The following is a 27,629-nucleotide window of genomic DNA, read 5'->3' on the forward strand; positions in this document are numbered from 1 at the left end:
TTGATGTGGAGCCTGCTTCAGATTCTTTCTCTCTCTCCCTCTGTCCCTCTCCCCAACTCATGTGCATTCTCTCTCCCAAAAATAAAAATAAAATAAATTAAAAAATAAAATCGGGGCACCTGGGTGGCTCAGTTGGTTAAGTGGTTTCGGCTCAGGTCATGATCTCGCGATTTTGTGCGTTCAAGCCACACACTGCGCTGTCCACTGATGGTGTGGAGCCTGTTTGGGATTCTCTCTCTCACCCTCTCTCTCTGCCCCTCCCCTACTCATGTTGTCTCTGTCTCTGTCAAAATAAATAAATAAATAAATAAATAAATAAATAAATAAACTTTTAAAACAATTAAAAAGAAAAGAAATGCATTTCTCATCATTATCCAGAGCACATCTATGTATTTCTGTAATTGAAGCAAAATCCCATGAACTATCACCATCCCTCCCCTTGCATGGGATGTTCTCCATTCTCCTGTCTGCTCTAGGCTGCTTCACTTTTGCAAAATGCTGATTGCAACTGACTGGACGATGTCACAGCCCTCTGAGTTACAACACAAACTTTGAAAAGTGACAGTTGATATATAATTAGGAATTCACTATTTTTTGATGGCCTATGATTTTTCCTCAGCCACAGCAGATGGACCAGCTTGTGGTGACAATAATAAAAATAATCGTAACAGCCAGTTGGTGGTGACAATAATAAAAATAATCATAACAGCCAGCCATATGTGTTATGCTTGTGGTACTTCTCAGTTTAGAAAGCACTTTCAAAGGACACTCTATGATTCCACGTATCTGAGGTCCCTGGAGTAGTCCAACTCACTGAGACAGAAAGTAGAATGATGGTTGCTAGGGGCTGGGGTGGGGGGAGGAGGAATGGGGAGTTAGTGTTTAAAGGGGAACAGAGTTTCCGTTTGGGAAGATGAACAAGTTCTGGAGATGGATGGATGGTGGTGAGGGTTGCACAAAACATAATTGTGCTTGGTGCCACTGGACTGTGCACTTAAAAATGGCTAAGATGGCAAGTTTCATTTCATGCATCTTTTATGACAATGTTTTTAAAACTAATGGGAAAAAAAGGACTTTCACAGCCATTGTCTGCCAACTTGGACCTCACCATGGACCCAAAAGTGAGCAGAGCTAGCAGTGTGGCCAGCCTCACTTCACAAAGAAGGCTGGAGACCTGGGAAGTGAGTGGAGCATCCCTCCTGGCAGTGCCAGAGCAGAGCCAGACCCTCGCCACCCCACGCAGGTGCTCGGTCCCTCCTTGTTGCCACTGCCCACCTCACACCAAAGCATGGAGTTCCTGGACCGACAGTTCACAGGGATTTGGGGGAGATGGCAAAGGGGCCTTGCAGAAACCACTACTGCATGCAGTGTGCAGATGCTGTGCTCATGATGGTGACCTCTGGATAAAATCTATGAGGGTGTGAGTGTGTGCGTGTGTGCATGTGCGTGTGGGTGTCAGAGAGAGAGAGAGAGAGAGAGAGATGACATCCATGAGGTGTTGAACATGGTGCATTAAACACCATATTTATAATTATATCATGATTCCTGAACTTGAACATTGGCTTCTTGCTAAACTACACCTGTTTCCTCCCCTGTCACCACCCCTGCCCCCAGGCTGGTCAGAACAGCAGCTTCAGTCCCAGCCCACTGAACTCAGGTGACTCTTGATCTACTGGCACTTGGCTGCCCTCCATGCCCCTCCAGTCCCAGGGGAGATGCTCCACAGACCCAGGCGCCTTCTGGGAAGGAAGGCAGGAGCAGGTGTGCTCCACCCAGGGTCTCAGGGGCAAGACCAGGCTGGCAGTTGTGGTGGTGGGTGTTGAGCTATGGATGTGACCACAGCAGGGCAGTTGGCTGATGGTCCACTGGGAGAGACCCCCAGGAGTAACAGCCATGGTCCTTGGAGAGAAGGTCCAGGCAGAGGACGGGGTCACTTGGGCCAGAAAGCACTGGGACAGCCACTGCGAGCAAGAAGGACCAGGGGTGTCTGCTGACTCTCCTCCAGGGAGCTCAAGCCTGCAGATCCTTTGATTCTGAGGGTGGATGAGGCCTAAGACAGGCCAGGCGGACTGTGAGACCCCCAGGGGGCAGAGCCCTGGCCCCAAGCAGCTCTGGCCCCTGCTGTTGCTGGGCTTGGCCATGGGCGCCCATTGCCAGCTGCCCCCAATGACAGCAGCACCACCAAGCAGGGTCCCAGGCCCTGGAGCCCCAGCAGGAAGCAGCCCTCGGAGCCTATGGGACAGGTAAGGGGCTGAGTGAGTCATGAAGGTGAGGGAGGAGAGGGTCTTTGTAGCCAGAATTGGGAATAGGACACAGAACAGCAGTAAAGGGGACAAGGAAGAATCAGTGAGAAGAGAGGCAGTCTGGACAGACGCTAGCTTTATTTAGAGTGTTGACAGTTTTCCAGAGTGTGTTTGCATTAATTTTTATTTTTTTGTATTGTATTAAAATATGATTTATCTGAATTACTGAGTTTTTAGCATCCCTTAAATTTTGTGCCCAAGACTAGTGCCTCATTCACCTCATCCTGGTATTCTGGGTAGGGAAGAAACAAGGAGGCAGTGGCAGGACGTCCACATGGGTGGTGGGTGCTGTCATCCCAGGGTGCCCAGGCCTCCTCCTCTCAGCTGATGAGGACTACCTCCTTGCCCTTTCCCTGCTGGCCAGAGGCCACTCCCTGAAACAGTAGGGTGCAGGCTCCAGCTGATACTTCTGACTTGGGAGTGGGCCTTCCCTGCTGTCCCCAGGTCACCAGACCCTTAGCCAAGGACCTTCAGCCAGGGCTGCCTCCTGTGACTGACCCCTAAGACCCTGAGCCCACCCAAGGTATAATCCCCCTTTGCTGAGTGACCCCAGGCCCTCTTCTCTGTGTGTGGTAGGAAGTCCCTGGACAAAGTGCCGAGAATTTGGGTCCATCTATGATAATGAATGACACAACAGCACGTTCATTGTGGGCACTAATCATTTTAGGGGCAGAACCGCCTTCAGCAACCCCATAAAGCAGAGGCTGCTGTTACCCTCATGTTACAGATAAGGATAGAGGTCCAGAGAGATGAAATGACCTGCTCATTGTCACCCAGCTGGTGCAGACTCCAACACTCAAACCCAATGGTTTCCAGCTGTCCCCACTCCCATCTCCTAACTGGTGGAACTGACAAGTCTGCCTCTCCCCATCTCAGTTGCCTACTCTGCAAGGCAAGGGGTCTTAACTGAGTGAGGGCCTTGTAACCTGACACCCACTCCAGAGATGCTGGGGCTGCCTCAGTGAAAGGTTAGAACAGGATGAGCTGATTTTGTTTGGTACCAGCAGTCCAGCCAGGGAGGGGGTCAACACCTATGGGTGTTGGGTGAGGACTGGCATCTTGGTGTCCGTCAGGGCCCAGGAAAACATAAGGAGAGATGGAGCCCCCACTGGGGTCAGGCCCTGTGCTGGGGCTAGGATTCCAGGGGAGCAAGGTTTGGCCCCAACTCAAGGTTCAGTGGGAGAGGGGGCCAGATGAAGCAGCAGCCACACACAAGGACAACGACAAGGTAGTAGAGGCACAGAACGCTCAGGAAGCTCTCAGCCATCTGCAGGGCTGCAGTGAGTGGGTACTGGGGCTAAGATGGTCTGAGAGAAGGCTGAACAGGTGACCAGTCTCCAACCTAGAGGACCGATCCCTAGAGGACAGACTTCATCTGGGGGATTCCAGGGAACTTTTGCAAGGAAAGGACATGACCAGACTTGGGTGGGTGAGGGTGGGAATCCAGATGTAGAGTGACTTTTCTGGGGGGTGGGGGCAGTGTCCCAGGAGGAGTGGACAGACAATTGGAGATTCAGGAAGAGGGGGAACAGGAAAGGGAAGATCCAGGGTGCCCAACCCCAGATTTTTTGCTAGATATCTAAGAGAATGCTGTGACTGCACCAGTGTGTCCTATATTTTAACAAAATGGTCCAAGAGAAGGAGTAGTCTTGCAAGGTATTGGTCTCTCCCAAGAAGGTCCATTCATTTTTGTGCCACTCAGGGCCAGTGGATGCAGACAGGATGGGCCTGAACCAAGGGGGTCATGTGCACACTTGAGGATAGACCTCTTAGACCATTTTTGGAGCAGTAAAGTGGGAGGGGGGAGGAGGCCCAAGCTGGTTTTACAGATGGAAGACTGTTGGCCAGTGATGGGGTCTCTCCAGGCAAAGGGAGGGTGAGGTTCATCAGGGAGCTGCGGGAGGGGAAAAGGAGAGTGGCTGCAGACCGCAGGGGGTTTTAGGTACTTGCATTTTTTCTTGAAGACCTTGAGGGACTTAAGTAAGGGATACTCACAGTCAGACTTGTGTCTTGGAAAAATGGCTCTGGATTTTTCCATGCCAAATTAGAGGAGCAGCGAGGCGGCTGTCTACACAACGACCAAGATCACCTGTGAAATTGACAAGTGAATTTAAAGTGATGGTACCAGGGGCGGCTGGGTGGCTCAGTTAGTTAAGTGCCAGACTCTGGATTTTGCTCAGGTCATGGTCTCACAGTTAGTAGTTGGAGCCTGGCATGGGGCTCTGTGCTGACAGTATGGAGCCTGTTTGGGATTCTGTCTGTCTTCCTCTCTCTGCTCCTACCCTGCTTTCACTTGGGGGTGCATTCTGTCTGTCTGTCTCTCTCTCTCTTAAAGTAAATAAACTTAAAAAAAAAACTTTTAAAATGATGGTACCAGAGGGTCGACAGGGGAGGAATGAGTGCTCTCATGGATGGTCAGTGGGAGATGAAATTCTTGGAACAAATAACATCAGTGCCAAGATTCAAAAAAAAAATCTGCATTTCTTTTAATCAAGTAATTCCATCTCTAGAAATTTATCTTGAAGAAATAATCAGAGCTTCTGCTAAATATTATAAGTGGGGAAAAGGTGGAAACAACCTCAATGCCCAATGATAGACTATGGTATATCCATGGAAGGGAATAAGAAATTCATTACATACATACACATACATATATACATACATGTATACATGTATATGTACATACATATACACACATACATGTGTATATATACATACATACATGTATGTATATGTGTATGCATATATATTAGGTGACTGCAATAACATAATCAGGATCTAAAATTTTTAAAAAATATTTACTTATTTACTTTTGAGAGACAGAGAGAGATAGCACAAGTAGGGGAGGGACAGAGAGAGAGAGGGAGACACAGAATCCCAAGCAGGCTCCAGGCTCCAAGCTGTCAGCGCAAAGCCCGACACAGGGCTCAAACCCATGAACCGTGAGACCATGACCTGAGCTGAAGTCAGACGTTTCACCGAGTCACCCAGGCACCCCACATAACCAGGATTTTTTAAAACAGTTTACAATCTGTTCCATATCAATCTTTCTATTTCTATTTTATTTTAACTTACACAGAGTAAAATTCCCTCTCTTTCATATAGTAATTATATAAATTTTAATAAAATCATAGAATCATGTAACTATCAACACAATCAAGATAGAGAACATTTCCACCCTCACCCAAACTTCCCTGTGTCCTTTCTGTCGTCAGTCTCTTTCTCCGCCCAACCATGGCAACCACTGATCTCTCTGTGATCCTATAGTTTTGCCTTTTCCAGAATATCTTACAAATGGAATTTTGGAGTATGTAACCTTTTTGGAAATTAAACTTTTAATTTCAAGATCATTTTAGATTCACATACAGTTGTAAGAAACAATACAGAGGGGTCCCATGTTCCTTTCACCCAGTTTCCCCTAGTGGTAATGTCTTGTAAAACCATAGTAAAATATCACAACCAGGATATTGACATCGATACAGTTAAGGTACAGAACATTTCCCTCTCCACGGATTCCTCACCTTGCTCTTCTATTGCCACTCCCACTTCCCTCCCTTCCAAGCTCCTTCCTTTCCTCCTGGAAACTACTAATTTGGCCTTCATTTCCAATTTTGTCATTTCAAGATTGTTGAATCATATACTGTGTAACATTTGGCGATTAGCTTTTTCACCCAGCATAATTTTCTGGATGTCCATTCAGATTTTGGGGTGGATCATAGTTTGATGCTTTTCATAACTGAATAATAATATTCCAAATACAGAACCTTTTGAGTCTGGCTTCTTTAATTCCGTATAGTGCCTTTGCAGTTGACTCAGGTTATCCCATTTATCAATAGCCTGTTCCTTTCTATTGCTGAGAAGGATTCCACTTTAAGTGTATTACATTTTGTTTGGCCACTCACCAGTACAGTGGTGAATGAAAGGAGCAAAAATAAGCATCTTTGTCTTGTTCCTAAACTTGAGGGGAAAGCATTCAGTCTAGCACCAGTGAATATGATGTTCAATGTGGATTTTTCATAGATGGTCTTTATAAAGTTGAGGAAGTTCCCTTCCATTCCAAGTTTTTAAAGTGTTTTGGCATGACATTTTGTTGAATTTGTCAAATATTTTTCTGCATCAATTGAGATGATCATGTGGCTATCATCCTTAATTCCATCATTATGATATGTTCTATTGATTGATTTTCTTAAGCTAAACCACTCCTGCATTTCTGGGATAAACCCCAGTTGCTGTATGATTCTTTTTAATATGCTATTGGATTCACTTTTCTAGTACTTTGTTGAGCATTTTTGCATTGTATTCATCAGAGATATTAGTTTGCAGGTTTTTTGTGATGTTTTCATTCAGCTTTGGTATCAGGGTAATTCTGGCCTCATAGAATGAGTTAGGAAGTTTTCGTTTTTTTTTTTTATTTTTCAGAAGAGTTTGTGAAGGATTGGTGTCACCTTCTTTAAATATTTGTACACAAACAAAAATAAAAAATTAAAATAAATTTTAAATAAAGTAGGAGTTTCTGGTAAAACCATCTGGTCCTGGGCTTTTCTTTGTGGGAATGTTTTTTTTGATTACCATTTTAATCTCTTCAGTTGTTATAGGCCTGTTCAGGTTTTCTATTTCTTCTTGAGTCAGTTTTGGAAGTTTGTGTCATTTCGTCTAGGAATTTGTTCATTTCGTCTAGGTTATCTGATTTGTTGGTATTCAGTTGTTCATATTATTTCCTTATAATCCTTTTCACTTTTTCATGGTGTGTAGTGATGTCCCAACTTTCAGTTCTGACTTTGATAATTGGAACCTTCTCTCTTTTGTATTTGTCAGTCTAGTAAATGTTTCTCAAAGCTGTTAAACTTTGAAGAAGCAGCCTTTGGTTTTACTGATTCTCCGTATTGTTTTATATTCTCTAATTCATTTATTCTACTCTACTCATTATTATTTCCTCCCTTCTGTCAGCTTTGGAATTAAGTTGCTCTTCTTTTTCTATTTCCTTAAGGTAGAGTTAAGTTATTGGTTTGAAATCTTACTTCTTTTTTAAAAAAATGTTTACTTATTTTGAGAGAGAGAGAAAGAGAGAGACAGAGAGAGAGAAAGAGAAAGAGAGAGAATCCCAAGCAGGATCTGTGTTGTCAGGGCAGAGCCCCATGTTGGGCTCCATGCTGTGGGGAGCTTGCTTGAGATTCTCTCTCTCTCTCTCTCTCTCTCTCTTTCCTGCTCATGGTCTCTGTCTCTCAAAATAAGTACATAAGCTTAAAAAATAAAATAGATATAGGTGAGCTTTAAATGTTTGTGTCTTTTAAGGAATTGGTCCATTTCATTTAAGTGGTGAGATTTATTAGCATAAGGTTTTTTCTAGCATTCCCTTCCTAGCACTTTAGTGACTACAGGATCTGTAGTAATACCCCTCTTTTATTTCTGATATGGACAATTTGTCTTATCTCATTTACTTGCTCAGTATGGTTAGAGATTTATCAATTGTATTGATTTTTCAAAAATCAGATTTTTATCTTATTAGTTTTCTCTATGTTTCTCTGTTTCAGTTTCATTGATTTCTGCTCTTCACTGTTTCTTCTACTTGGGGTTGATTTTCTTGATTTTCTAAATTATTTTTTTATGTAAGGACTTAAGATTTATTGAAACTATATATCACAATAGAATCTTTAACCAAGAAAGCAACTTTACAGTGACAAAGTATGGAAGTAGATTCACAACCACAGGCTCTACTTACAGCCGTATTAAGATCATACTCCCCAGAAACTGCCAGCCTGATAGAAAGAGTTGAATTAACAAGATAAAAACTCAGTGGATCCAGATGACCTGCTTTATCTTGCTTGGGAGAGAATCAGAGTGTGTAGATGATTGTTTTAGGCAGCATCTGCCTTGTATGTTAGGAAGCAATCTGATCATACATATGGTGAACTCCCCTTAATTTCTATTTTAGAATGTTCTTTTTTTTAGCCCCCCAAATTTTTAAACAAAGTTAACAAACAGTGTATTATAGGTTTCAGGAGTAGAATTTAGTGATTCATCACTTACATATAACACCTGGTGCTCATCTCAATAAGTGCCCCCTTAATGCCCATCACCCATTTAGCCCATCCTCCCACCCACCTCCCCTCCAGCAACCCTCAATTTGTTCTCTGTATTTAAGAGTCTCTTATGGTTTGTCTCCTTCTCTGTTTTTATCTTATTTTTCTAAATTCTTAAGGGTGTAAGTTTAGAGAACTGAAGTGGATGAAAAAGAAAATACAAAATATCAATATTTATGGGACATAGATGAAGCAGTGCTTAGAAGGGAAAGCTTATATAAGAAAATAAGGGGGAGCACTCAAATATATAAATTAATTAATCACAAGCATAAAGAAACTCATTGATAATAATACCATAATAGTAGGGGACTTCAACGCCCCACTTACAACAATGGACAGATCATCTAAACAGAAAATCAACAAGGAAACAGTGGCTTTGAATGACACACTGGACCAGATGGACTTATCAGATATATTCAGAACATTTCATCCTGAAGCAGCAAAATACACATTCTTCTCCAGTGTACATGGAACATTCTCCAGAATAGATCACATACTGGGACACAAATCAACCCCCAATAAGCACAAAAAGATTGAGATCATACTGTGCATATTTTCAGACCACAATGCTATGAGACTTGAAATCAACCACAAGAAAAAATGTGGAAAGATAACAATATTTGGAGACTAAAGAAAAGAAGAAAAGTATCACATAAATTTTGTTTTAAAATATGAATAATACACTTATTTATTTTAAGTAAACCCTACCCTCAATGTGGGACTCAAACTCACAACCCCAAGATCAAGAGTTCCATGTTCTACCAACTGAGCCAGCCAGGTGCCCCAATAATATACTTTTTTAAAAGACTGGAAGAAAATATACTAAAACTATTAATAATGTTTATCCATAGTGGACTTACAAATTATTTTAACTTTAAGTTTCTTCTTCGATTTTCTTTATTTCCCAATATTTCCTTAAGATCATGTGTGTCTTATTTTGTTTTTATTATTTTTTTGTTTCATTTTATATTAGAGAGAGACAGAGCACGAGCAAGGGAGGGGCAGAAGGATGAAAACAGAATCTGAAGCAGGCTCCAGGCTCTGAGCTGTCAGCACAGAGCCTGATGCAGGGCTTGAACTCACGAGCCGTGAGCTCATGACCTGAGTTGAAGTCGGACACCCAACCGACTGAGCCGCCCAGGTATCCCTTATTTTGTCTTTAAATATAATTTTTTATTGTGTTAAAACACACATAACATAAAGTATATCAGCTTAATTACTTTTAAGTGTAGAGTTTGGTGGTATTAAATACATTCACTTTGGTGTGCAGCCATCACCACTGTGCATTGCCAGAACTCTTTGCATCTTGTGAATCTGAAACTCTATACTTTTTAAAAAACTTATTTATTTTGAGAGAGAGAGAATGGGGGAAGGGCAGGGATAGAAGAAGAGAGAGAATCCCAAGCAGACTCTGCACTCTCAGTGCAGAGCCTGATGAGGGGCTCAAACCCATGAACCATGAAATCATGACCTAAGCCGAAATCAAGAGTCAGACACTTAACTGACTGAGCCACTCAGGTGCCCTGAAACTCTATACCTTTTAAACTCTATATCTTTTAACCCCCTGGAAACCATCATTCTACTTCCTGCTTTTATGATCTTGACTACTATGAATACCTCACATAAGTGGAATCATGCAGTATTTGAGCACTAACAGTGCAGAAATGTTCCAATTTCTCCACATCCTTACCAACACTTGTTTTCTAGTTTGTAATTTTAACAGTAGCCAACCCAATGAGTGTGAGGTTGTATCTCATTGTAGTCTTAATTTGCATTTACTAATTATTGGTAATATTGAGCGTTTATCATGTGTTTATTGGCCATTTGTGTATCTTCTTTGGAGAAATGTCTGTTCAAATCTGTTGCCCATTTTTGAATGGGTTGTTTGGTTTTTTTCCTGTTGAGTTTTAGGAGTTCCCTATATATTATGATATTAATCTTTTATTACATATATGATTTGCAAATATTTTCTCCCATTCTGTGGGTTGCCTTTTTACCCTGTGGGTAGTGTTTTCTGTTGTACAAAAATTTGAAATTTTCATTTCAAAAGTCAAAGTTGTCTAGTTTTTCTTTTGTCTGTGATTTCAGTGTCATATCTAAGAAATCATTGCCAATCTGATGTTATAAAGCTTTTGTCCTCTAGCTTTTATCCTAAGAGTTTTATTGTTTTAGCTCTTATATTTATTCCTTTCATCCATTTTGAGTTAATTTTGTATATGGTGTTAGGTAAGAGTCCAACTTCATTCTTCTGCCTGTGAATATCCATGTTTCCCAGCACCATTTGTTGAAAAGACTGCCCTTTCCCCATTGAATGGCCTTGACACCCTTGTCAAAAATCATTTGGTTGTATGTGTGAGAGTTTATTTCTGGGCTCTCTGTTCTATTCCACTGGTCTGTATTTATGTCAATACTACACTGTCTTGATTACTGTAGTTTTATAGTGATTCTCAAAACCTTATAATGTCTGCCATCCTTCCAAGTTTGTTCTTTCCCTTCACTATTGTATTAGCGATTCTGAGTCCTTTGCCCCTCTATATAAACCTTAGAATCAGTTTGCCAATATCCACAAAATATTTCTGGGAAAGCAATATTGCTGTGAATTTGATTGGGGATTGCATTTAATCTATAGATCAAGTTGAAAAGAACTGACATCTTGATAATATGGAGTCTTTCTATCCATGAACATGGAATATTCTTCCATTTACTTAGGTTTTCTTTGATTTCTTTCATTAGAATTTGTAGTTCTCCTCATATAGATTTTGTATATATTCTGTTAGATTTATACCTAAGTAGTTCCTTTTGAAGGGGATGATAATGTAAATGGTACTGTTTTTAATTTCAAATTCTACTTGTCATTGTCAGTATATAGAAAAGTAATTGACTTGTATATTAATCTTGTATCTGTAACCTTGTTATAATTGCTTACTAGTTCCAGAAGTTTTTTGGTCAGTTCTTTTGATTTTCTTCATAATCACATACTTACAAAGACAGTTTTATTTCTTCTCTCCCAATCTGTATACCTTTTGTTTCCTTTTCTTGTCTTATTGCATTAGCTAGGACTTCCAATATGATATTGAAAAGTGGTGGTGAGAAGGGACATCCTTACCATGTTCTGACCTTATTAGGAAAGCTTCAAGTTTTTCACCATTAAATATGATGTTAGCTGTAGGGGTTTTTGTGGATATTTTTTAGCAACTTGAGGAAATTCCCGTCTAGCCCTAGTTTACAGAGTTTTTTTGTCATAAATGGTGTTGGGTTTTGTCAGATGCTTTTTCTGCATCTATTGATATGATCATGTGATTTTGTTCTTCTTTAGCTTGTTGACATGATAGATTACATTAATTGATTTTTAAATGCTGAACCAGCCTTGTATGCCTGGAATAAATCCCACTTGGTTGTGGTGTATAATTCTTTTAATACATTCTTGTATTCAATTGGCAAATATTTTGTTGAAGATTTTTGCATCTATATTAATAAGAGATATTGTTCTGTAGTTTTCTTATAATGTCATTGTCTGGTGTTGGTATTAGGGTAATGCTAGCCTCATAAAATGACTGAGATTGGTAAAATTTTATGCTATGTATGTTTTACCACACATAGAAAGAAAGAAAGAAAGAAAGAAAGAAAAAGAAAAAAAGAGGAAAATGGCACTACACACAACAGGACAGATGGAGAGATAAATATTACACTTTAAAAAGGTATTTAAATGTATTTTATTGCTTAATTGTGTTATATATGTAATATTATTATAATTTTAAAACAAAAGTCATATTGCATCACAAAACCAACAACATCTGACTGGACCAGCTTCTAAGGTGGAAATGCACTGGTCCAATCCTCTGGCGGAGATGTTTGCATGCAATAAGCCCCAACTTAATGTCACATCTTTGTATCAGTTAGGAGTTAACATCAGCAAAGGCAAAACCTGGGGCTTCTTGTGGTTTTGGAGTATCAGAGGGTGATTCTATTGCTTCTCAATTATTCTGAGTCTTGGTTTAATTTTATTTATTTATTTATTTATTTTTAATTAAAAAAATGTTTAATTTTTTATTATTTATTTTTGAGACAGAGAGAGACAGAGCATGAATGGGGGAGGGTCAGAGAGAGAGGGAGACACAGAATCTGAAGCAGGCTCCAGGCTCCGAGCTGTCAGCACAGAGCCCGACACAGGGCTCGAACTCACAGACCATGAGATCATGACCTAAGCTGAAGTCGGACGCTCAACCAACTGAGCCACCCAGGCGCCCCTTGTTTTAACTTTAAAAGGGAATATTTAGATGCACGATCTAAGAAGACAGGTTTTGGGCCTGAGGGTTGGGTAGTGAGAGCACTCGTGGTCACGTGTGACAAGGTGAAGACAGACAAAGGGCTGGGTTAGGGGGAAAGGGTGGTCAGTCTCATTTGGACACGGAGAGTTTGAGATTCTTATTGGACATCCAGCTGGAGATGGTCAGTAGGTAATTTAGGGAGAGCCAAGGAGAGGGTTTGGGTCTGGAACAGACTCGAGCATTACAAAATGGGCAGTAGTGGGAATCCACAATGTAGGAAGATGGCAAAGAAGGAGGAGGACCCAGGGTGCCAGTCTGGGAGTCAGCTGCCATGCATTGACTGGGGTGAAAGAGAAGTCAGGGGAGAAGAATGTGGGATCTCAGGTGCCAAAAAGAAGAGAGTCACTGAAAAGAGAGGCTGACTCTTGTTGAATCCTGTAGAGCCATGATGTACAACAGGAACTAGGGAATTGACCAGGAAGAGGACATTGTTGGTTCTGACCTGAGAGCTTTCAGGGAGAGATGGAGATGAAAGCCAGGGGAGCCTGCCATGTCCAAGCATGTGAAACAGTGCCTGGAGCTACTGTTGGATGGATGGGTGGGTGGATGGATGAATGGATGGAATATGTGGATGATGGGTGGATGGATGGACACATGGATAGATGGACAGACAGGTGTCTCAGAAAGACAGTGGTCTGAGAGATCAGAGAAAACTTCATAAAAGAGGTGGAATTGAATTGTGTCTTTGATGTGTAGAGAAAAAGTGTGCGTGTGGGTCTTCACATGGGAGCACCATGAGTCAGGAATGACCCAGTCCCAGACCAGTAGGCTCAGGGAGGAAGCCACCTGGCTAGACCATGAGAAATTGTAGAAGAGGAACCCTCAGAATCCCTAAATGAGGCCAGAGAGGTCAGACAGGTCTGAGCCAGTTTAGGACTCACTCTGCCACACCATGTGAAAGAACGAGGCACTCAGGGATTTATTGAACACCTACTGTATGCAGTGTCACTGTCAGCACTGAGGATCAGGAGATGACCAAGACAGCCTTGGAAAGGGGTAATACACAAGACCATGGGTGGAGTTGGCCTCAAACAGAGGGCTAGGCACAGGGACACCTCAGGGCTGTGGGCTCATCCAGGTGTGCCACAGCTTCTGGGAGGCTGGCTGCCCAGCCCCACCTGCTACAGCCCTGTGCCCATCACAGGTTCCTGTTCTGGCCTGGCCCCCATGGGGCAGGCCCCAGGTGCTGGCCCGGTGGGTTTTGGTCCGAAACTCAATCACCCTGGCTTGTTTTCAGTGAAGGAACCCAGCTCACCGTCCTAGGTAAGTGGCTTTCACCATATTTCCCAACATGTCCTACCCCTCTGTTGTCTCAGGAAAGTTACTTTTCTCTGGAGGCCGCTTCCTGTCTGCTTCCCAGCCTTAAGGATTAACTCCTTAGCAAATCTGTGGGATCTGGGGGAGGTGGGTTGGTCTCAGGGAAACCAGAAGGAAGAACTTCAATGGTACAAGCATTTACCTTTAGAGTTTGACAATTGAACGTGGTCAGGTCCTAGGGCCTGGGTTAGGGGCGTTGGTCCAAAACTGGGGACTCCTTCCCTTCTTCCAGAGCAGACACCTGTGTGGGGTCCAGAGACTGGTTCTGACTAGGGACACTGGGGCAGCCTTGGAGAGAGTCGTTTGGGGTCTTGGCTAAGGGCTTGATGCCCATCCATGAGGTTGGGGACATGGCTGGGGCTGTGACCTCAGCCTTCAGGGACATAGAGGAGCAACCCAAGAGGAGGTCTATGGGAGGAGGACAGAGCAGTCTGGTTTGGTCCAGGCTGAAGTGCTCGGGGCCTCTGTGAGGCTATGAGGATGCAGGGACACAGAGACATGAGTGATGCAGGACAAGGTGACCAGAAGCACGGCCCTCCCAGGACATTGATCAGAAAGGAGTGGGTCCTGGGGCACCTGGGTGGCTCAGTTGGTTACGTGTCCAACTTCGGCTCAGGTCATGATCTCACAGTTAGTGGGTTCTAGCCCCGTGTTGGGCTCTGTGCAGACAACTCAGAGCCTGGAGCCTGCTTCAGATTCTGTGTCTCCCTCTCCCTCTGTCCCTCCCCCCATTCTCTCTCTCTCTCAAAAATAAGTAAACACTTTTAAAAAAAGGAAAAGAAAGGAGCAGGTCCCATGGGAAGAGTTTTTTTCTGTCCCTGGAGCCCCATAATCCCAGGGCCCCAGGTGTCTCACCTGTCTAAGGTGAGAGTGACCAAGTGGAGAGTGAGTGGAGGCTCAGAGCTACACAGCTGCCCCTTAAAGTCAGCAGTCATCAGGATTGTGCTGGCAGGCTGGGTGGTAGACTGCAGTTCACAGGGGAAGTACCCGGATCCAGAAGAATGAAGTGATATGGGGGCCTGATGCTGGGCTGAGGGGGAAACCGAGGCTGCAGATGCACCTTTCACCTACCTGGGAGAGGTGACACGGAAGGGCTATTGGGAGCATGGGGAACTGCCTGCTGTCCAGGGCTGAAGTGGAAAGGAGGATCCCCTGGGTGAACCAGCATGGCCACCATGGGAAAAGTCACAGAGGCTATAGATGGGGAAAGGGCTGCCCAAAGCCTGGACTCTCCCTGTGTTTCTCCTCCCTCTCCTCTGTCCACACAGGTCAGCCCAAGTCCGCACCCTTGGTCATGCTCTTCCTGCCCTTCTCTGAGGAGCTCAGAGCCAACAAGGCCATCCTGGTGTGCCTCATCAGTGACTTTTACCCTGGCAACTTGACGGTGACCTGGAAGGCAGATGGGACCCCTGTCACCCAGGGCGTGGAGACCACCAAGCCTTTCAAACAGAGCAACAACAAGTATGTGGCCAGCAGCTACCTGAGTCTGTCACCTGACAAGTGGAAATCTCATAGCAATTTTACCTGCCAGGTCACACATGAGGGGAGCACCGTGGAGAAGAGGGTGGTGCCCTCAGAGTGCTCTTAGGTGCCTGAGACCCCCACCCACCCAAGAGGATGTGCAGCCAATGGACCTCCAGGAAGGTCTCTCCTCCCACCAGGATCATCCCAGCCCTTCTCCCTGCACCCAATCAATGCTCAATAAAAAGTCCTTCATTCAATCAGAAATCGTGTTCTCATTGGGGTTCATCACTTTGTGCCCTAAACTCAACGATCTTCAAACATGAACACCATTCTTTTCATCCTGTGGGAAAGGAGTTGGCAGAAGGCATCCTCATGTTTTTTGAGGGGTAGTTTTACTCTCATCCAGAATTGCCAGAGAATATTCCAGAATAGGAGATACAAATCGAACCAAGATAGACCATCCTCCACCACGTCTGTTTTCTTGCATGGACCACATCAGTCACCAGCAGTACTGAAGCCCATGGACTCCTGGATAATGTCTGAGCTCCTCCCTGGACATGGGGCCTCACTGTCTGCTATTAGACCCCCTCCTGAGATGTCCACTTTCCTTCCTTGAATGCCCCCACTGATGCCACCATGCAGAGAAGGGACGTGCTGAGGATGCTGGGAGGCAGGCCAGGGCAGGGTCCCAGGGGCAAGAGTTCTTGAGGGTGGAGGAGTGCTCAGTGCCACAGGCAGGGGATAGGCAGGACAAGGGCATGAACACACATGCTGAGCCCTGCTAGTTGACTGGAATGTCCAGAGCCCAGGAGAGGGACAGGGATGGGGCTCAGAGGAAGCAAGCCCAGGGGTAGAACTCCTGAAGGCCTTGGCCCTGACCAGATCTGTGGTTCCAAAAGGCAACTGTACCCTAAGATATTATAGAGTGGCCTTATTGTGCCCATACTATTTATAAAACATGGGGACACATGTTATTCAGCTGAGCCATTCAAGGATTCTGTGAGGTCGACAGCCAGGATTATGGCCCCATTTCACAGGTAGGAAAACTGAGGCCCCAAATTATTAACATACCAAAGAGCAAGACAGACTCAACTCCTACATGTCCCAACTCCTAGTCTGGGGCCTCCCATCTGATAGACAGGGAAACTGAGGCCAGAAGAGGATGGGGCCTACCTGAGCTCACATAGAACTGCTCCTGTATGGAGAGCTGCCCTCTGCCAAGCACCAGGCATGCTCACGTGGGGTGACCTCCCTCTGTCATTCTGCGGCCCCAACTCCCTTTCAGAAGCGCAGAAAGGAAGCCCAAGAGTGGATGTCAGGCTGAGCCGGGGCTGCAGACCCCAGTGACGGTCCCTCTACCCATGGGTGACTAGAGGGAGGGCCAACAGGCAAAGGTCCTGGGGAAAACTCTGTGGTAGGAGCCCACACCCCAGATTTGGGCAGGCTGGGATTCTCACCCAAATGCAGCCCTTCTCAGCCCTTGACCTTGGGTGACATGCAAACCCTCTGTGGGCCTCAGTTTCCTCAGCTGTACAAGGGGGAGATAACCAGTCTCTCCCCCACAGGGTAAGTGTGGGGATTCAAGACAATGTCTGTGATGTACCTGATCCACAATGACCCTCACTAACCCCCCCCCCCCCCCAGCTATTGCTGTCATCTCCTGGGCTCTTGCCCAGGGGATGCCTCTGACATGCTGTGTGACTGTGATCAAGTTGCTTCCCCTTTCTGGGCTCCAACGTTTCCCTCTGCCCAAGGACTGCTGGGTGAGAGGCTTCAAGGGCCAGCCTGCCAGGAAATAGGAGGATACCTACATAAAGGAATTTGGCATGGAGGCCCTGGGCCTGCAGGGGCAGTGAGGCATAAAGCTAAAGGGGGTTGGAGTAAGTTGCCTTCCCCCAATTCTAGTGGCCTTGCTGGCCACCCATGGGAACCCCCAAGCTAAAGTTAATCCTAACTTTGATCTAAACCACAACTCAGGATGATAAAAGGGGAGAAATAAGGGGAAGAGAAACTGACCCCATGGTCAGCGGGGCGTGGGACAGGTGACAAACAGAGCCAGGTGTGGCCCAGGAAAGGGACAAGTAGATTCAAGGCTATAGCTGGAGGTTTGTGTAGCTCACAGGAGAGGGTAGCAGAGTCCTCACCCTACACTCAGCCCTCTCCCCACCCCAGCCTGGGCCTGGTGCTGGCCCCTGGCTGCCTCCCTGAGCTCTGCTCAGAATCCTGGAATCCTAGAGGGCATACCTCTGGGTCTCTCACCTCCTTCTTCCAGGACCTTCACTGAGTGCAGTCTCTTCCTAGGACTGCAGACTCTTTATCTCATCTTCCACTCAGTACCTGGTAACTGCAAGGCTACCAAGGAAGTTTGAAGGAAGGAAGGAAGGGTAGGAAGGAAGGAAGGGAGGAAGGAAGAGATGGGTGAATAGATAGATATGTGCATGGGTGAATGATTGATGGATGTGTGGGTGGATGGATGGATGGATGGGTAGTTGGGTGGGTGGGTGGGTGCATGAACAGAGATAGGTGGATGATAGATGTGTAGGTAGATGGGTGGATGTGTAGATAGATGGATGGATGATTGATGGATAGGTAGATGAGTAAATGTATTGATGGGTTCATGGGTAGGTTAGTAATTGGATGGGTAAATGGGTGGATAGATAGTTGGGTGGGTGGATAGATCCTAACCATGAGAAACACAGAAACTTGGTGCCTGGCAGTTCTGTGCAAAGTGACTGAACCCGACACTTGGGTTCTGATGCTGATGCTGACTTGAGTGTGACCTTGGGGCCATCACCACCTGAATGCACTAGCAATGAGCAATCCCAAAAAGGAAATTAAGACAATCCCACTGACAATAACATCAGAAAGAATACAGTTCCTAGGAACACATTTAACCAAGCTGGTGTGAGGTTTGTGCACTGAAAGATGGAAATGCAAGCACCCTGAAGAGTCAAAAATATCTTGAGGGGCGCCTGCATGGCTCAGTCAGTTGAATGTCCAACTCTTGATTTCGGGTCAGGTCATGATCCCAGGGTCATGGGATAGAGCCCCATGTTGGGATCCATGCTGAACCCATGGGGCCTGCGTGGGATTCTCTCTCTCCCTCTGCCTCTCTTCCCCACTCACGCTCTCTCTCTCTCTCTCCTTCTCAAATAAAATTTAAAAAAGTATCTTGAAAATGAAGAACAAAGTTGGAGAACTCACACTTTCCAATTTCAATGCTTAGTAAAAGTGACAGTAACCAAAATGCAGTACTGGCATAAGAATAAGGATCGATGCAATGGAATTGAGAGTCCAGAAATGAAACTACACACCTGTGCCAACTGATTTTTTTAAACAATTTTTTAGAGAAGTTTTAAGCTCACAGCAAAATTAAGAGGAAGGTGCGGGAATTTTCTGTTTACTGCCTGCCGCCACACATGCACAGCCTCCCTATTATCAGTCTCCCCCTCCAGAGGGTGCATGTGTCACAACTGACGGACCTACATTGACCAGTCATTATTGTCCAAAGCCTAGAGTTTACATTATGGTTCACTTTTGGTATTGTGCCTTCAAAGGTTTGGAGTCAGCCAAAGGACCTGGAGGGGCTAATCTTGGGAGGAAAGATCCAGGCCTGGGAGATATTTCTCTCCTATCTTGGGACCATCCTGATGGAAAGTAGTCTCTGGGGCCCCTAAACTTCAGGCTCAGGTGGAAGCAATAGAGTGTGGACGAGCTCAGCTCAACATAAGGGAAAATTGCCTTATTTGTATTCTGAGTTCTTGCTAAAATACAATTCATTCATCTTGGTCTTTAGTTTAAAAATAACAACGGCTCACTCCAAATAATGTAGAAAGTACAGAAACGCTAACAGGAGAGAAAATCCCCCCCTCATACTTTGCCCAGAAGAGCCACTGCTGATATTTTGATGTACTTCCTCTACTTTAACCGTAAACTAGAACAACCATAAAAAGTATACATAAAATGTATTTGTAAAGTTTAAAAAGTAGTAATAAAATAGGTCATGTACCATCTTAGAATCTGAACGTGACCAGGACCTCAGGAGCCCTTGCGTTTAACCATCTCTATACTTTTCCCCATAGTTTTATGTCCTCTGGGTGCCATTGAAACATCTGTTTTTCAGCTTTGTCTGTTTTTGAACTTCATATAGATTCAGTGAGACTGCATGTGTTTTCTCTCTCTCAAGACTGTGTCTTTCATATCCATCCATGCTGATGAGGCTCCTCTTCACTGCTGGTGGAGGAGCCACCACCTGGCTGTGTGCCCACCCCTCAGCGACACTAGGCAGGTCTGCCTGAGGAGCCAGCCCGCCACCACCTCTGGAGCCCCAAGTGAGGGTTTCTTCAGGGCTCTATCATCATGCAACCCATTGTTTTGATTTGTTTTGTCTTTAAAAATGGAGACAGCTTAGTTTTTTTCCTGTTACAAAGAGGAATACAAAGATTCTTTTAAAATAAAACAGAAGAAAAGTATAAAGAAATTGCTAGCACAGCCTGGAGACTGTGCTGGTTGTATCTGGTGTATGTCCTTCCAGACTTGACCTTGCATTTCATATAGACAACAAATAGATGATAGATGATAGGTAGATAGATAGACGATAGATAGATAGAGAGCTTTCTTTTGTCACTGAACAGCACACCCACACAGGGGCAGGTGAACCTGGGCATGCATCACACTTGTGAACCTGAGGTTCTAACAACACTCAGGCAGCCTGTTCTGGGTCCCACTAGCACCACCATTCCATACAAGATGCAGCCAACACCCCTGGCCTCCATCCCTATGCACTTGTCCCACCACTGACTTTGAGTTGACCATTGCCACACTGATCAAAGGTCATGCCTGTCTAAGGCTCTGGAAGCATGTTACAGACTGACTTCCAGAAAGGCAGCACCCCACTCGTCAGAGCCCAGAAGTCCCCCCTGGAACCTAAGGAAGAGACAGCATGGACATGGATAGACAGGCACCCAAGGACATTGCCCTTCTATCTGTCCCACTCTGACTCTTGCTCTGCTCTGAGGCAGGAGGCAGAGAGGGGCTCTGAGGTTTCTTCCCAGTTCCTGGGGGCATCCACCACAGGGTGGTCCCTCCTCAGGAGGTCTCAGAGGAGGCAACCTCTCCCCAATGGTTGCCTCTCCCCAGTGGTGTTTCCTTGGCAGCACTGAGCCCCAGGTGGAAGGAGAAGGCTTGGGACTGTAAGCTCTGGGGGGTGCTGGGAGGGTGTGAGGGCTGCGAGTGGGGGGCTGTGGACCGGGGTCTGTGGGGTCTGCACATGTTGGGCTGTGAGAAGGTGCAAGAGGCCTGCTGCTGGTCCCCACAGTCAGGGCCCCAGGAGGTGTTTGGTCTCCTCTGCCCCAGATAACACATGGCTGCTCAGTTTCTGAGGCCAGAGGCCCAAGTCTGGCCTTCCTGGGGCACCTGCCCTTGATGTGGAGGTTGGAGGGAGGAGCTCCAGCCCCAGCACCTCCAGCAGCAGGGCCTGGGGCTCCCACTCTGGGAATGGGTCTGAAAGCCTTGGCTGTCAGGCCCAGCAGGGGCCCCAGTTGCCCCAGGAACCAGAGGGGAGCTTGAAGGGGGTGGGGTCACTGGGACCTTAGAGACGGGCTCCACCCACTCAGCTTTCACAGCAGAAACTGAGGCCCACAGGGGGCAAAGGACTTGCCTAGGTTACACTGTGAGCCTGGCTACCAGCTTCTAGGCCCAGTGCTCTCCCTCATATGGCACTCACATGTCCTTGGCCCTGAGGGGCCCCCTCTCTGCTGGGCCTCAGCCCTGTAACCTGCACCCTGAGACACAGCATCGCTTCTGGGCTGTGGAGCTGAAGCACATTCAAGCACATCCTGGATCAGTTGGCACTTGTCACTGTGCAAATCAATAAAGGGAAACCTCACTAAAGTGGACCCTGGAGGATAGAAGGCGAGGCCAGAAAAGGGAGCTGTACCACTCAATGTCAATTATAGGGAGAACAGTCAGTTACAGACCTCAAATGAAGAATCATCAACAGAAAAGAATGACCACAATTACAGGCCCAAAGGGACAAGACGTACCTTGAAACTTCTGTAATAAACCCACCCTGTCTGCAACTCAGCCAATGAGAAACTATCCTCACCCTCCCCTCCAGCCACCTCTCCTTCAAGGCCTGGGGGAGCCGAGTGAGCCCACTACCCCACACCCACATTCCAGGTTCCTTCTGATGGGCCAGGCCCACCCTCCTAGCACTGCCCTAGCCCAAACAACTCAGGTCCACGCCTGAGGAGAGGAGCTTGGGTCTGTCAGGAGCTGATGGCCAAGTGGTCAGGAGCCCAGCCAGGAAGTCACCATGCATGGTACAGAGGTATCACCCACACAGGGATGTCACCATCTTACCCAGCTGTCCTCCATGGGCCACATGGTGTCCTGGCTACATTCTTGGCCAAGACATCCCTGTACAATGCTCTGTCTCTCTCTGTCTCTCTGTCTCTCTCTCTCTCTCACACACACACACACACACACACACACACACACATTCGGGTTCCCAGGATCCTCCCAGAGCCCCAATGCTGGGCCTTCTCCCAGGGGAGGGGTGGGACAGAGGAGCTTAGAGTCTTGAACCTCCAGGTCTCCCCAACACAGGGTGCACAGACTGCCCCCCCCCAATGAGGGAAGAAAGCATCATGGGGAAAAGGAATTTCCAGACCAGGGGGTCCCTGAGAGGGGTCTCTCCATGCTAGATGCGGGGGAAACACAAAAATACCAAGAACACTGACATGGTTGTGGCACATTCACCACACATAAGCAACAAATCCTAACCTGTGGTCAACCAGCTCCCAGCTTTCCGTAAGAGAAGAAAAACAGCTGGCCAAGCTGGACTCCCTTGTTCCGCCCTTGTCTCCTAGTTCTATGTACTCCCTATTCTTGGAAAGAAACCCAGCGTCATTCATTACACACATAGCTACTGATCTGCTCTGAAGCCTGGCATTGTTTTAGGCCCTGGGGACATGACTGTGCTGAGACCAAGTCCTGAAGCAAAGTTCCAGTGGGTGGCAGAGGTCAGAACAAAGACATGTTATGTTGTAGTATGTGGTGTGATGAGTTCTTTAGGAAAAGGTAGAGGTTAAGGGAAGAGTGTGGCAACTGTTAGCTTAGATGGACGGTCAGGAGAGGCTACAAGTGAGAGGATCAGCCAGGGAAGGTGCTTGGGGAAGAGTGCTCCCTTGCAGAAGGAACAGCAAGTGCAAAGGTCCTGTGGAGGGATGTGCCTGACAAATTGCAGGAACAGCAAGGAGGCCAGTGTGGCCTGATTACAAGGAAGGCTGGGAGGCGGCAGAGGGAGCCAGAGTGTCCTTGGGGCCTTGCAATTTATGCAGAGCATCTTGCATTTTGTTCCAAGTTTTCAAATGTACCCGAACATCATGTTGACATATCTTGTTCCTTCTAACTTTCTACGTATAATCAACCAGGCTCTAACCACTGAGCTCATGGCTCCGTGTGTGAATAGACAGCATGGTACTGGCCATCCAGGTAGATGGATGAACATTTGGGCAGGTCCCATTCCTCCTTCACAAACACTGGCCCAGGGAACCCCTGCGTATCTCTGGTGCACACAGCAGACCTAGAACTGCAGGGACACAGGGCGTCTCTATTCCTCCAACCGCGGGGACATGGGGTGTCTATGTTCACTTTTGCTATGAGCTGCAGCCAGCTCTTAGGAGCAGCCGGACTAATTTACTGCCCGGAGACAGGTCATGGCCCCACTCTCCACGTTCGTGCGCTTCCTTGGATTTTTGACGTTCCCGGGTTGCTGCCCCCGCGGCGTGCATCACCCCCTCCCCCTCCTCGGGCCCCGCCGCAGCACTGGGAACCCGGGTAAAGCCCACTGGCGTCAATCGGCAGTCACTAAGTCCCGCCGTCCTTGTCCTCATTCTACCCTGCCTAATATGCCGTCCTTGTCCTCATTCTACCCTGCCTAATATGACCCTGGATTCTGGAACTTCAGTTTCCCGTGGCCTCACTTGGAATTCCCTGAGCCCTCCCCGCGGTCCTGGTCTCCGCTCCTTCGTGTCCGCGCCTTGGAGCCCTCACCTGAGCATCTAGCGAGGGGACAGAGACCCCTGGCGGCCGAAAAGGGTGAGGTGGGTCCAGGAGCCCGGGTGGGGCTGCCGGGGGCTAGAGAGGGATGGCATAGGGCGACCCTCGGAGAGCACAGAGAATCCCGGACCACCTCCCTGGGACCCACGCTGTGGACAGAAGCTAGCGGTGTGCCCAGAGGGGGGCCCTCTCCGGATCGCCCCTCAGTGTGGGCAGGGCAGCCCGGCTTCTGGGGTTGAAGGCAGGAGGGTCCTGGAGCCCAAGGAACACCTCTTCCTGTCAAGCTGCAGACCATCGCCGGCCCCGCCCACTCTCCCACCAGGTTCCCATCCTGCCTGGGGTTCTCTTTCTTAGCCCGAGGTTCTTCCGTGTATAGTAAGGGTCCTCCCTTGGCTCCAGAGGACCAGTGAATGAGAGTGAAACAGTGTGAGGTTTGGACAGGAGGGTGAGGAGTCAAGAAAGTGCTTGTCTGAGGGATTGTGTGTGGGGTGAGTGTTTGTAGGCGTCTGGGTGTGAGCAAGTATGAATGTATGTAGGTGATGTTCATTCCTCTCCCAGCTGATTCACATACGCCTCTTTCTCTTCCCCTCAAAGAAAAACCAGAGCCGCAGAGAAGTTTGTGAAAATTAATAAAGGGAAACTTTCCTGAAATGGAGTGCAGCAGCTCTCAAGACTTACCACTAGACTCAAGGGTTGTCAGTTACAGATCCTCAACAGAAGCATCAACAGGAAACAATCATTAATTGTAGGCCTCAACAGAGAAAGCTGGGCATTGTATCTCCTACAAGAAACTGACCACCCAGCTACTCCACCAATGAGAAGCCTTCATCACCCTGAACGCTTGTCTTTCTCCAGTGATCTCCTTCAAAACAACCCCTCCCAGCTTCCTCCTTCTCCATATGATAATGTTTCTCTCCTTTGTTGGACTAGCCTATGGTTGTTGCCCCAGCTTGAATTGCAGTATTCTGGTATTCCCTAATAAACCCATTTTTGCTGGGAACATGAAATGCTTTTTTAAGGTCAACATTACTTGGAGATCGGAAGTAGGATCCAGAGAAGACCCATCCCCCCCAACAACTCCGAGGCTGGTGAGCAAACAGGTGCTGGTACCCACAGAGCTCACTGCTTTCTTGTTGAGTTTGAGGATAAGTCTCTCCTGGATTTGGAGCTCCACTTTCTGCATTTTGAGCTTTCTAGGATTCATTTGGGATTGGTTTTAGAGCTTTCTTTGTTCTTTCTGAGAGTACTCATTTGGACTTTGGTCCAATTTCCTATTTATTTATGTTATTTTATTATTATTATTATTTTAAACGTTTATGTATTTTTGAGACAGAGAGAGACAGAGCATGAACAGGGGAGGGGCAGAGAGAGAGGGAGACACAGAATCTGAAACAGGCTCCAGGCTCTGAGCTGTCAGCATAGAGCCCGAGGCGGGGCTGGAACTCACGGATTGTGAGATCATGACTTGAGCCAAAGTCGGACGCTTAACCAACCAAGCCACCCAGATGCCCCTATTTATTTATTTTAGAGAGAGAGGGCAAGTGAGGGAGAAGGGCAGAGAGAGAGAGAATCCTTTTTTTTAAATTTTAAATTTATTTTGGGAAAGAGAGAGTGTGCATGTGTACACAACCAGGGGGAGGGGCAGAGAGAGAAGAGAAAGAATATCCTAAGCAGGCTCTGGGGCTTGAACTCACCAACCATAAAATAATGACCTGAACTGAAATCAAGAGTTGGATACTTAACTAAGTCACCAGGTGCCCTGAGAGGGGGGTGGGGGAGAAAGAAGGAGGAAAAGAGAATCTTAAGCAGACTACACCCTCAGTGCGGAGCCTGATGTGGGGCTGAATCCCAAGGCCCTGGGATCACAACTTGAGCCAAAATCAAGAGTTGTAGGCTCAACCGCCTTAGCCACCCAGGTGCCCCTGTCCAGCTCCTTTTTAGAACCAGCTATTTCTATTGAAACTGTCCTAGCCCTTGGTCTGATTTCTTTTGGAACCAGACTGTGCCTATTAAAACTGTGTTGTTTATGAATTTTTCTGCTCTAGATAAAAACCTCTAAGAAATGGGGTCCCAGCCCTCAAAATGCTTTAAGCTCCAAAAATGCTTTAAGAGGGCCCTCCCCTTCTGGGACCCTGGCCAGTTTTATCTTTAAAAACTGTGCACATTTCTCATGCACATTTCTAACTAAATGGACTGACTTGATCAAAAGTAATTTAAGAACACCCATGGCCATTATGGAGAATTTGAGGCCACTCTGGCCATCATGGGGATTTTTCAGTCTCTCCATACGTCCTTTTCTCAAAACTGAATTGGACAGCCATGCTTCTAAAATTGTCAAAACTGAATGGGATGGTATTCAGTTCTATTTGGATTGGTTTTGAAGCTTTCAAATATTATCAGGAATCTAAAATTATCTCTGCAAAATACAGTTTCTAGGCTGAGACAAAGACAAAAAGGCATCTGAGGCCTGTTTTCCCCTCCCTGTTTTCTTTGTCTCCAAATACACAGCAGCCATTTCATCAGGCCCCACTTCGGGTGCCATCTTCTTCCCCTCTGCACCACCTCCATCTCCTCTATTTCCTCAGTTTCCCCATCCAATTATCCTGCCCAAATGTCCTGAACCTCTCCTTGCTCCATCCTACTTTGAACCTATCAGAACCTGCCCCTTTATTTTTTTAGTGTTTTACTTACTTTTGAGAGAAAGAAAGAGAGAGAGGCCAAGCACAAGCTGGAGATGGGCAGAGAGAGAGGGAGACACAGAATCAGAAGTAGGCTCCAGGCTCCAAGCCGTCAGCACAGAGCCCAATGTGGGGCTTGAACTCACGAACCGTGAGATCATGATCTGAGCTGAAGTCGGACGCTTAACCTACTGAGCTACCCAGGCACCCCAGAACCTGTCCCTTTAAAGTCAAACCTTCTGAGGATCCAAATTAATGCCAAATATCTTCCGTTCCCGGGACTAAGGCCGAATTTGGAGCCATAATCAAAGTGTTTCCTAAAGTGACTGAGGATCCCCATAAGTTTGCTGAGGATTTTAATAGAGTTGTTAAAACTTACCAACCTCATCTCTCAGATTTGGACCAGTTAATCCAGTGTTTGTTGGTGAGGGGCAGGCCAAACATTGGGGGATGAAACTTGCCCAATGGGAACATCCTGAAAGAGAAAAACAAAACCTAACTTTTGACAAAAATGTTAGAACACTAGCTGAAAACCTCCACTGAGCTTGTACAATAGCCTTGCGTAAGCTTGTTGATTGGAATGAAATTCAGGCTTGCTCACAAAAATTTGATGAACCTGTTTGTGACTATTGTAATCAACATTTGTTTGTTTTCAAAGAATATTCTGGTCTTCCTTTAGATGTTGAGAACACTCGGGTCACCTTAATGCCATGTTTATTAAGGGGCTGAACTGGGATCTTTCTCTTTTAGTTAAAACAACCAGGATGCAATGGGAGACTATGTCCCCTCCAGATATAATCAGTTTGACAAACCAGCTTTCACACCCCAGATGAGACACCTAGAAGAAACACTTCTAAAATTCTTAATTTTCAACTCTCACCAGTGGAGGCCCCCGGACAAAACCAAAGGCCTCATGGTCTGTGCTGTTACTGCAGAGACCCAGGACATGGGGGAAAAGATTGTTACAAAGTGAAGTGTTCCAGATGCCTTCAGCCCCCTAGTCAGCTTCTCCAATGTCCTAATTCCCAAGGATAGGGCTCTGCCCAATCCTCCTTCTTAACTGTCTCAGAGAAACAATGCTCCAGATTGGCAATAAATCTCTCTGTTGTTATTTTAATTTTTTAAGGTTATTTATTTTGAGAGAGAGAGGCAGAGAGGGCAGAGAGAGAGGATCCCAAGCATGCTCCGCACTGTCAGCACAGAGCCCGATGCAGGGCTCGATCTCATGAACCATAAGGTCATGACCTGAGCCAAAACCAAGAGTTGGACGCTTAACCGACTGGGCCACCCAAGTGCTCCTCTCTGTCATTGTTGACCCTGGAGCTACACTCTTGGTACTCAACCCCACTGCTGTAAAGCAGCCTCTTCCTCAGAGTACTAAAGCAGCTCAAATAC

General features: G+C 46.2%; 1 long non-coding RNA gene and 1 gene segment (V, D, J or C); both read left to right on the forward strand.

Moving 5' to 3' along the window:
* Window positions 1-1,793: 1,793 nt before the first annotated feature.
* On the forward strand, window positions 1,794-15,756 carry LOC109259730 (immunoglobulin lambda constant 1-like). The segment is given in 3 exon segments: window positions 1,794-2,243; window positions 13,856-13,974; window positions 15,297-15,756. Coding segments are annotated over 3 exon segments (639 nt in total).
* A 7,675-nt stretch (window positions 15,757-23,431) lies between these two features.
* On the forward strand, window positions 23,432-24,563 carry LOC109259698 (uncharacterized). Its single transcript, XR_002076738.2, has 2 exons — window positions 23,432-23,595; window positions 24,151-24,563. It is a non-coding gene; the product is annotated as an uncharacterized LOC109259698 (long non-coding RNA).
* Window positions 24,564-27,629: the final 3,066 nt, after the last annotated feature.

This window comes from Panthera pardus, unplaced genomic scaffold (genome assembly GCF_024362965.1).
Source record: "Panthera pardus isolate Hobbes unplaced genomic scaffold, ASM2436296v1 HiC_scaffold_15, whole genome shotgun sequence".
Taxonomy (NCBI): Eukaryota; Metazoa; Chordata; class Mammalia; order Carnivora; family Felidae; genus Panthera; species Panthera pardus.